Raw genomic sequence first — 10,839 nt, 5'->3', positions numbered from 1 at the left:
TCCCATGACTTTGTTGTATCTATGGCAGGGTGGCCGAAGGGGCGCTATACCTTGTTAAAGAGCAACCTGTAACTATGCAGGGCACAGATGTCATTCTGTGAGGTATTTTCAAATATCTGCATATCCTAAAATATTTAGCAGAATATGTTAGGAGACCAGGGAATTCTGATGGAGAAGAAACTGGAAGAGAGTTCCAGTGGAAGGTTGTTCTTAGAAAAAAATCTGATATAGTCAGGGCAATGAAGTGAGATGATAGAAGTATGATGAGTAACTTAATGTGAGGAGGCACAGAGTTAAAACAGCAGTCAATAAAATAGAAAAAAGAAGACACAACATGAAAGTAGGCTAGTCATCATTGTTTAACGTCCGCCTTCTATGCTAGCATGGGTTGGACGATTTGACTGAGGACTGGTGAACCGGATGGCTACACCAGGCTCCAATCTGATTTGGCAGAGTTTCTACAGCTGGATGCTCTTCCTAACGCCAACCACTCCGAGAGTGTAGTGGGTGCTTTCATGTGCCACCAGCACGAGGGCCAGTCAGGCGGTACTGGCGACGGCCACGCTCAAAATGGTGTATTTTACGTGCCACCTGCACAGGAGCCAGTCCATCGGCACTAGCAACGATCTCGCTCGAATGTCTTTCCACGTGCCACTGGCACAAGTGCTAGGGAAGCGACGTTGGTGTCTGGATTAATTAAGTATGACAGTATGTGAGAGACAGAGATTGAAGGATGCAACATCTTAAATATGCGAAGAGTATACTAATGTTAGGTAAATCTGAGTTTGTAAAGAAATATCAGCTTTTCAAGGTTTGCATCTGAAATCTCTCTATGAATGAAGAAGAGACTGTATGATGCTCGAGATCAAAATGTAATATTTCATGGAAGTGGGATGTGGGCACTGAATGTAGAGTATAAGCGAAGGTTGGAAAGAATGAGATGAGCATGCTCACTAGATGTGCAACATCAGCATGAGACAAAAATGTGGGCATCTGAGATAACAGTGTATAAGAAAAAAGAATCCAATAATAATGGGTATGTGATATACATGAGGAAGGATAGTTATAGTTATGTGAAGAAGGATCAAACAATGCAAGTAGAAAGAGTCTGGGGAAGCAAAATTGAGAAGACATGGACAGAAGTGGTAATGGCAAAACTTAGGATCTTGGGCTCTACAGAGTAAATAATGAAGGATCACAAATGGGTGGAAAAGCACAATATTAAAACTAACCCTTACCTGTTTTCAAGTAAGGTAAATTTTCCTTATAATTAGACACATTTTCACAGAAAATTGGGAATGGAGGACACCACTGGCATGACAGAGACATTCATTGACAACTATCACAGGATATCAATGCAAGGAGACAGAGGCGTACACACACACACACACACAAGTCTCTTTCAGTTTCTGTTGACCAAATTCACTCACAAGGCTTTGGTTGGTCCAGAACATTGTAGAAAACATTAGACCAAGGTATAACACAGTGGGATTGAACCTGGCACCATATGGCTGGAAAACATCTTACCACAGGGCCATGCATGTGCCTACAAGTATGGAAAAACTCAGGAGGAGGAAGAGGAGAATGTTCTCAGAGCTCAATAAAGAATCCTTAATAAACTGAAGGGGATCTCACCAACTATGACCAATTAAGGAATCATTATATGACTATAGTTTCAGAAGACAATTCACTTCATATTTGTTATTCTGTGAACTATTATTTCTGCTTATTCTCCTCAACTGGGGTTGCCAGATGAACAGAAAGATCAATTTTATTCCTTTTGCAGACTACTCTGTACACAAACAACAATGACCTTCTGTTTGTGGCTGGTGACTTCAATGAACATGTTGAGCAGCATCCAGGTGGTTTCCATGGGGTGCATGGAGGCTATGGAGTTAGTTCTCACAATGAGGAGTGAACAAGGCTGTTGGAGTTTGTGATGCAAATGACTTTAGAATCTGCTATACTAACTTCAGGAAACCAGCCAGTCACCAGTTCATTTATCAATCTGGTGGCCACACAAGCCAAACTGACTACACTATCACCAGAAAACAGGAAAAATAGTGGCTTCATCATCATCATCATTGTTTAACGTCTGTTTTCTATGCTGGCATGGATTAGACAGTTTAACTGAAGTCTGGAAAGCCAGCGGCTGCACCAGGCTCCAATCTGATCTGACAATGTTTCTACAGTTGGATGCCCTTCCTAACACCAACCACTCTGAGAGTGTAGTGGGTGCTTTTTATGTGCCACCAGTACAAGAGCCAGTCAGAGGGCACTGGCATTGACCACATTTGGATGGTGCTTCTTATATGCCACGCGTACGGGAGCCAGTCAGGCGGGCTTATAAATGCAAAGTCCTTCCTGGGTAAAGAGTACACACCTCAACATAAGTTAATTGTTAGTAACATCAGAATTTGAGCTAGAAGGATGCCAAAAAGCAAACCAGCCTGGAAAAGAAAGATATGGAAGCATGAGGATCTTCTGAATAGTCAGAGATTTAGAGATGTTCTAACAGAAGCATTTTATGAGTAGAAGGAGATAGTAACATATAACACAGAGGACAACTGGAGGTTCCTACAGGACAATTTAATGAGGGCCCTGATGGGAGAGGGATGTAAACAGAGCCATCAGTGTGAAGAAATTGGATTGGAAAAGTGGTGGTAGCAGGGAACTATATCAGGTAGCAAGAAGGGAAGCTAGGAGACAGGTATATTTAGCTAGGAGAGAATTAGAAAGAAAGAAAGTGTACCGATGTTCTGTGGTGTGAGGACCAGAGACTTGAGGTATCTTGGATTGCATGACAGTGTATCAGAGAAAATCATGATGTTGAGGAAGTGTATTTGCATGGATGATGGTTCACTTGCAGTTAGTGATTCTGCAAAGAGCTCAACTAATTGGGAAGAGAGTTAGCCTAGATGAAGTGCAGTTTGATTTTAAACAAGGAAGTACCTTGGTAAGGCATCTGCAGAAGTATTTAGCCAAAAATAAAACTCTGTACTTGACATGGAGAAAGCCTTTGACAGCATCCTCTGCTCCCTTATCTGGTGCTCAATATTGAAGTGAGGGATAGACAAATGGTTGGTGAGAGCCGTAAAAGCTATGTACTAAGATGCTTTCAGTAAGGTGAAAGTTGACAATGAGTCTAGTAATGAATTTAGGGTACAGGAAGGCATTCACCAAGGATCAGTTCTCAATACCCTCTTGCTTATCATATTCCTCTAGGCTATATTAGAAGATTTCAAGACTGGTTGCCTTTGGGAGCTCATCTACATTGATGACCTTGTTCCTATTTTGAATCACTACCAGAACAAAAGAAATCTCAGGTGCAGAAGTAAAGACAGGAATCAAAGAGCCTTAGAGTTAATTTAGCAAAGACCAAAGTCCTAGTAAGTAGGAAAACAGACAAATCACTTATCCCTTCATGGAGATAGCCCTGCTTGATATGCAAAAATGGTGTTGGTAGAAACTCCATATGGTGCACATATTGCAAACTATGGACAATAAGAAATGCAGTGATATCAAAGGAAGGTTAAAGAAAAAGTAGTCTTTGTGTGTGGCAGACGTGCACGTACAATAAACACTAAGAATGTACAGAAAACAGACTCCCTCAAATGTCTAGGGGGATCCTCAGAAGTAGTAGATAGTTTCCATTATCTAGGTGACCCAGTCAGCAGTAGAGGAGGAAGATTTGAAAGTGTAGTTGCGAGAATAAGAATGGGTTGGGCAAAGTTCAGAGAGCTACTACCTTTGTTTGCAACAAAGGACCTCTCCCTCAGAATGAAAAGAAGATTGTATGATGGCTGTGTAGTTACAGTTATACTACATGGCAGTAAAACATGGGTTGTAACTACAGAGGACATGTGAAGGTTTGAAAGAAATGAAGCTAGTATGCTCTGCTGGATGGGCAATGTCAGCATGCATATATGACTGGGTATAAGAGGCATCAGATGTAGTGTGCAAGAGAGAAGACTGTGCTGGTATGATCATGCGATGCATATGGATGAAGAAAACTGCACAAAGAAGTGACAATCTCAAATTGTGAAAGGAGCTTGTGGAAGGGATATACTCAGGAAGACATGGAACGAAATGAGAAATGATCTTCAGATATTGAGCCTCATTGAGGAAATGACAAGGGGCCGAGAATTCTGGAGATTTGCTCTTCTTGAGATGACATCAAGCTAAGTAAAATCATGGCCACCAATACTTAGAGGCATGTCATTTACAGCCATAACCCTCTTCCCCTCATACATACACACACGTAATTCTTTCCTCTGGCAAAACACTCCCACAACCCATCTTCCTAACATCCCCACTACCCACTGCAGGCCCCTCCACTCTCCCTCATGTGTCTATCTACACTTTCTCCATGCCTTTACATATCTACCATACCTGCCTGCCAACCACTCCAATTGATGATGATGATAATGAACTGAACATCATAAATCTATAACTTTGTGACAATAAGAAATTAATGTATGTGAGACTTACAATGACAGAATTCTGGCACTTCATTTCTGGTAATGGAGAAACTATCTCACAATCACTTGAGTCTGAGACAACAATAACAGAATTATTTTTCTTCTGAAAAATAGAAATTGTCATAATCATTATAATACCTAAGTAGAAATAGGAATGCAGGAAGAAAAAGACATTGGTACAATATTATTTTAATAATTCCAACTAATATGGGAGACAACTCTGGACGTATTTTAGCCTTAGATCTTGAAGCATGCATCACTGCATCAGCTGAAATATCATTACTTAATATCCTCTTCTCCATGTTTGCATGGGATGGACAGAGTTTGAGAGATTTTTCTATGGCTGGTTGCCCTTCTTGTTGTCAACTTTTACTCGTTTTCAAGCAAGGTAATTGATAAACATCAATTATCATTTATTGATTATAAAAAAAGACATTATCTCATTTGACAGCTCTTTCTGTTCGTGTTATTTAGGGCAATAATCAGGCTTAATTATTACAATAATAATAACAATTATCATTGTAAATAATTAATTATACCAACCTAGATAGTGGAACTTCATCAGAGTGGAAAAGTAAAGAAAAGGTTGGATGAAAGTTTTCGGAGGGATAGCATGTAACATCAATTGGTATATCCTTACTTTCTCTTTTTCTTTACTTTTCTGCTCTGATGAAGTTTCACTATTCAGGTTGGTATAATTAATTATTTACAATGATAATTGTCGTTATTGCAAGGAGTGGCTGTGTGGTAAGTAGCTTGCCTAACAACCACATGGTTCTGGGTTCAGTCCCACTGCGTGTCACCTTGGGCAAGTGTCTTCTACTATAGCCTCGGGCCGACCAAAGCCTTGTGAGTGGATTTGGTAGACAGAAACTGAAAGAAGCCTGTTGCATATATGTATATATATATATATATATATATATATATATATATATATATATGTATGTATGTGTGTCTGTGTTTGTCTCCCCAACATCGCTTGACAACTGATGGTGGTGTGTTTACGTCCCCGTAACTTAACGGTTCAGCAAAAGAGACAGATAGAATAAGTACTAGGCATCCAAAGAATAAGTCCTGGGGTCGAATTGCTCGACTAAAGGCAGTGCTCCAGCATGGCCACAGTCAAATGACTGAAACAAGTAAAAGAGTAAATATATACATACACACACACACATACACAACAGGCTTCTTTCAGTTTCCATTTTCTGGAGTTATAGCCTAAGACACTTATTCAAGGAGCTATACAAATAATGATATTTATTTTTTAAACATTTTTTTTTAATGCATACTTGTATACAGTATTGTACATTTAGTGCTTTATTCACCACTTAGGCTGTTGCAGTATAACCCGACTGAAAAAGTTTGATAAATTGAACCAAGTCATTGAATAATGTTGATTAAAACTTCACTGCGCTACTACTTCCGTTTAAGTATTTAATGTATTTCTTTTATGCAACTGGCATCACTAAGTAACTTTATTGATATAGTTTTTCAAACAGGCATCTTTTCTTTTATCTCTTGTCATTGGACTACGGCCATACTGGACCACTGCTTTAAAGGAATGAGTTGAATAAATCCATCCTCGTACTTAATCAGTCAGTTTTGTTTGTTACAGGGACAAAATAAACCAGCACCGGTTGTCAAGCACAAACATATATACATATATACATACATATATATATATATATACATACACACACACGACAAGCTTCTTCCAGTTTCTGTCTAACAAATCCACTCACAAGCCTATAATCGGTCGAAGGTATCATGTATTGGGACTGAACCCAGAACCATGTGGCTGGGAATTATTGTCAAACCTGCGTCTAATTTTTTTCACCCCTAAACAGAATAACACTGAAACCAGGTATTCTACATACTAACATCATACAATTACTTAGTAAATTTGGTTATCTCACCCCCATTAAAAAATTGATTTTATATGGTGACAAGGGATTGGACTAAAAACGGTTAGATCCCTTTGGTTCAATGCTTCAACACGTTGTTGACTTTCGACCTTCTCAATAGGCATGCTATGGAGCTCCTTTAGAAACGCACCTCTCTAAGAAAATGAAATGCAATTAAAAAAAAAATTATGAAAATAGAAAATACATACAAAATAAATGATGTATGCAAAAAAAATTAGAAAGATTCATCCATTTTTAAATATTTTATACTCAAAAATGTTGTTGGCACTCCGTCGCTTACGACATCGAGGGTTCCAATTGATCCTATCAACGGAACAGCCTGCTCGTGAAATTAACGTGCAAGTGGCTGAGCACTCAACAGACACGTGTACCCTTAACGTAGTTCTCAGGGGATATTCAGCGTGACACAGTGTGACAAGGCTGGCCCTTTGAATTACAGGCACAACAGAAACAGAAAGTAAGAGTGAGAGAAAGTTGTGGTGAAAGAGTACAGCAGGGTTCGCCACCATCTTCTGCCGGAGCCTTGTGGAGCTTTTAGGTGTTTTCGCTCAATAAACACTCACAACGCCCGGTCTGGGAATCGAAATCGCGATCCTATGACCGCGACTCCGCTGCCCTAACCACTGGGCCATTGCGCCTCCACACTCAAAAATAAAACAAATGGAAAACAGGAACTCGCAAATGTAAACAAACATGTCGGACGATACAAGGGGCGGTAATTTACTTTTACCAGTCAGGTATTATGAATGATACGAGGGGCCCGAAAATATCGTTTGCAAATTCTTGATTGTTTTTAACCAGTCTTTTTACTGTTGACACTTGTTTGGAGGCGCACATTAAGTAAACGGAATTTTTTTTTTTTTTTTTTTACGGAATCCCACATTTCCGGTTTGGAGGAAGATTCCGATTCTGAAAAAATTTTTTTCAAAAATCGCAACTTCAAAATTTCAATCCGCCCCCATCCCCCCATTTCTTCCTTTTTCAATTTTTCCGGAAACTTTTTTTTTTGCGAAATACGTAGAAAAATACAGAGATTATATCTGAAAAAAAAATTGTAAACGGAATCTCCATACCCGAACACGTGGGATTCCATAACAAAAAAAGTTTTTTAAGGGCTGGAGGGGTCATTTATATCTCCGCCAAGTGCACCCGTGCTTACAGCATAGCTCCACCAAATTTTCTTCGACTAAAAAAAAAAGAAAAAACTGTACAAAAGTTATGTGGGTGTTTCTTTTGTTTTCTTATTTGCCAAAACTTCGCCTGAAAAAGAAAAATTAAAAATAGTATAAACAAAAACAATTCCCGCATCAACTCATGTGCTAGAAACGAGTTGTATGCGTTTCTTTGAATGGAACCCGGAAATAATGTTCAAAAACATTATCACAGTGGTGTAGAATATACAATATTGTAAATATAATTGTTTTTGTAACTTTCAATGACCATCACCTCGTTTCTTATTCTGTAATTTTTCTTTTTTGTAGGGAACAGTGGTTCCCAACCTGGGGTCAGCAAAATTTCATATCTATATATAAGCATATTAAAAGGGGGTACGTGGGAAAACTTCATTTAAATAAAAGGGTTGAGAACCACTGGTGTAGAATAAATTTTTTTATGTGGGCAAACGAAAACACTTTCATATAAATACAAATTTATTCAGCATAAAAGAAAACGTTTATTTTTTTAGATACATACCCGACAAGTCGAATTTTGAACTTTTATCACAGGAGTAATTTCCAAAACACTTGCTTCTGAGTCACTAGAATCCAGGATAATAATATTATTATCCATGTTGCAAAGAACACTTTTTCAAATTGCAAGGAACCAACGGCATCTGACGATACGCTGACAAGGGAGATAACCCTCGCAGAAGAAAGAAAATTAATACGAAACTGGGCAGCTGATTTGGCTTTCCGGAATAGAAGAATTCTGTATTGAGTAAACAGACTGTGTTCTTTTCTGTCTTAAGTGGATTGATGAGCATTAAACATACACCGCTTTAGAAATGTATTAATTTGTACTTGTATATGTTAAATACTATCATGCTCTTTACTTTTTATCCTATAACATTATACTGTATGCGTAGCAAATATATGTTATCTTTTACTTGTTTCCATCATTAGACTGTGGTCATGCTTAAGCGAATGTAGGTAACTTCGGGTGTTTTCGTTCCTGTAATTTCATCTTGGGACGTACGACACACAGAGTAGTCAAGACAAAAAGTAGTGCAATATCATCGGCATATTTTTATTTGCAAAATATATCTCATAAGTACTAAATCATCATAGTTTTCATACATTTCACGACCTCAATGACCGAAACAAAAAAGAGTAAACAATATATTTTGTAGTTTTAAGCATTCGATATGCATTTAATGCGATAAACAACACATTACAAATTCAATATTGTTCGAAATAACTTGTCTACTCTAAGCATAAGGCCCGAAATTTTGGGAGAGGGGGCCAGTCGATTAGATCGACCCAGTACGCAACTTGTAATTAACTGGGATCGATTTAATCGACTGCCCCCCTTTCCCCCAAAATCGGGCCTTGTGCCTAGACTAGAAAAGATTTTTGTTCGCGATAACAACCATAGCACAGCGGTTCATTGAAGACGAAAGTCCGAAATACATTCCATAATTTTTCGAAACAAATCACAAGTTTCATATACCCTGCGTCACAATAAATTCACAGATATGAATCTGTAAAAATTAACACTTCCTTCTCCAAGCCTAGATTCGAAACTGAATGTAAGAATTCTCGGTCGTTCAAATCACTACGATCAACAGGCACGAGTCTTCTCCCCACCCCTTGCTCATTGGCACAAATTTTTGTTTTTCATATTCGTTTACTACACATTGTTTTACACTTATTACACTATTGTTTTTTCATTTTTGTGAGTGGGGAGAGGACTTGGAAAATTCACACGATCCTGTAATCTGACTTTGACACCTGGCCACCAAAAAAAAAAACAAAAAAACAAGTGTAATAGTTATAAAACAATGTGTAGTAAACAGATAGGGAAAAAAATGTGTTGAAGAATGGGGTGGGTGGGTGGAGAGAGGAATATTCACATGATCAAACTAACAGGATCCGAAAACCCAACTTTAACATCCAGTCACAAAAATGAAGAAAAAAATAGTGTAATAGGTGTAAAACAATTTGTAGTAAATGAATATGAAGACAAAAAATTCATGCTGATGAATGAGGGTGGGAGAGGACTTGGAAAATTCGCATGATCTGATTTTTTCTTTTGTAACTTTCAGGAAAATGGATATCTTTTAATGTGTGTGGGATAAGAAGCTTGCTTCCCAACCACATGGTTCTGGATTCAGTCCCACTGCATGGCACCTTGGGCAAGTGTCTTCAACTATAGCCTCGAGCCAACCAATGCGTCCAGGCAGGTCAATGACAAGTCTGAAACCAATTCCAATTGATAGCCAACAGATCAGCGAAGCATCCAAATAGATGGGTAAAACTTTCCAAAAATATAGGCACAAACAGCAGAATACAGTGTCAACACCTGGTTTCATGTAGAATATATTTCTCGACACATGATTTCTCGTTGAATGCATTTGTCAACACAAGTGTGTAAAATATAGTTCTGCATAATATTTATTTCTTTATTGCCCACAGGGAACTAAACATAGAGGGGACAAACAAGGACAGACAAAGGGATTAAGTTGATTACATCGATCCTAGTGTGTAACTGGTACTTATTTAATCGACCCCAAGAGGATGAAAGGCAAAGTCGACCTCGGCAGAATTTAAACTCAGAACACAATGGCAGATGAAATACTGGTAAGCATTTTGCCCAGCGTGCTAACATTTCTGCCAGTTCGCCACCCTAGTTTTGTTTATGCAAAACAGGTAATATGATAAATAGATTTTGAATTTTGCTGAAACTATTACATTAGCTCCATATTATCTAGAACAATTTGAAATTTTGTGATGATCAGTTCATTGCATGAGATATCTGATAAAAACCTGGATAAAATGAGCTTGAATAGACAGTAATGGTGAAATTACCGAGCACCTGCTTAGGTACTGCCTTGGAAAGTTTTTTGTTGAATTAATTGACCCTTGCTGAACTGCTACTTTAGGGGACCTGCACAAACCAAAATAAGTTGTCAAACGTTGGTATGGGACATACATATCAATGACACACACACATTTTCTATCTTTTACTTGTCTCAGTCATCAGACTACAGTCATGCTGGGGCACCACCTTGAAGAATTTTAGTCGATTGAATTGGTCACAATACTTATTTTTTTAAGCATGGTACTTTTTTAAACTTGGTACCCATTACCTTTTCTATCATTCTCTTTTGCTGAACTGCTAGTTTACAAGGTTGTAAACACTCCAGCACCAGTCATCAAATGATGGTGAGATACACACACACAAACTGGTTGAATAGTCCGACATTGCCGGGCAAT

General features: G+C 38.4%; 1 protein-coding gene across 2 annotated transcripts in view; it reads right to left on the bottom strand.

The window, feature by feature from the left end:
- Positions 1-8,239, bottom strand: part of LOC106872950 (E3 SUMO-protein ligase ZNF451) — a 52,153-nt gene extending 43,914 nt beyond the window's left edge. The window contains exons 1-2 of one of the 2 annotated variants that reach the window (XM_014920130.3): positions 8,099-8,239; positions 4,492-4,584 (exon numbers count right to left, since the gene is read on the bottom strand). In XM_014920130.3, the coding sequence (XP_014775616.1) occupies positions 4,492-4,584; positions 8,099-8,194 (189 nt within the window). In that variant the 5' untranslated portion in view covers positions 8,195-8,239. Of the gene's footprint in view, positions 1-4,491; positions 4,585-7,479; positions 7,612-8,098 lie in introns of those variants that run through there. The other variant, XM_089366588.1, reaches the window with a different exon arrangement.
- Between the last annotated feature and the right edge of the window lie 2,600 nt (positions 8,240-10,839).

Source organism: Octopus bimaculoides, chromosome 19 (assembly GCF_046866305.1).
Source record: "Octopus bimaculoides isolate indiv1 chromosome 19, ASM4686630v1, whole genome shotgun sequence".
In the NCBI taxonomy this organism is placed as follows: domain Eukaryota; kingdom Metazoa; phylum Mollusca; class Cephalopoda; order Octopoda; family Octopodidae; genus Octopus; species Octopus bimaculoides.
The sequence above is the reverse complement of the archived record's forward strand: the minus strand, read 5'-3'. Positions and strand labels throughout refer to the sequence as shown.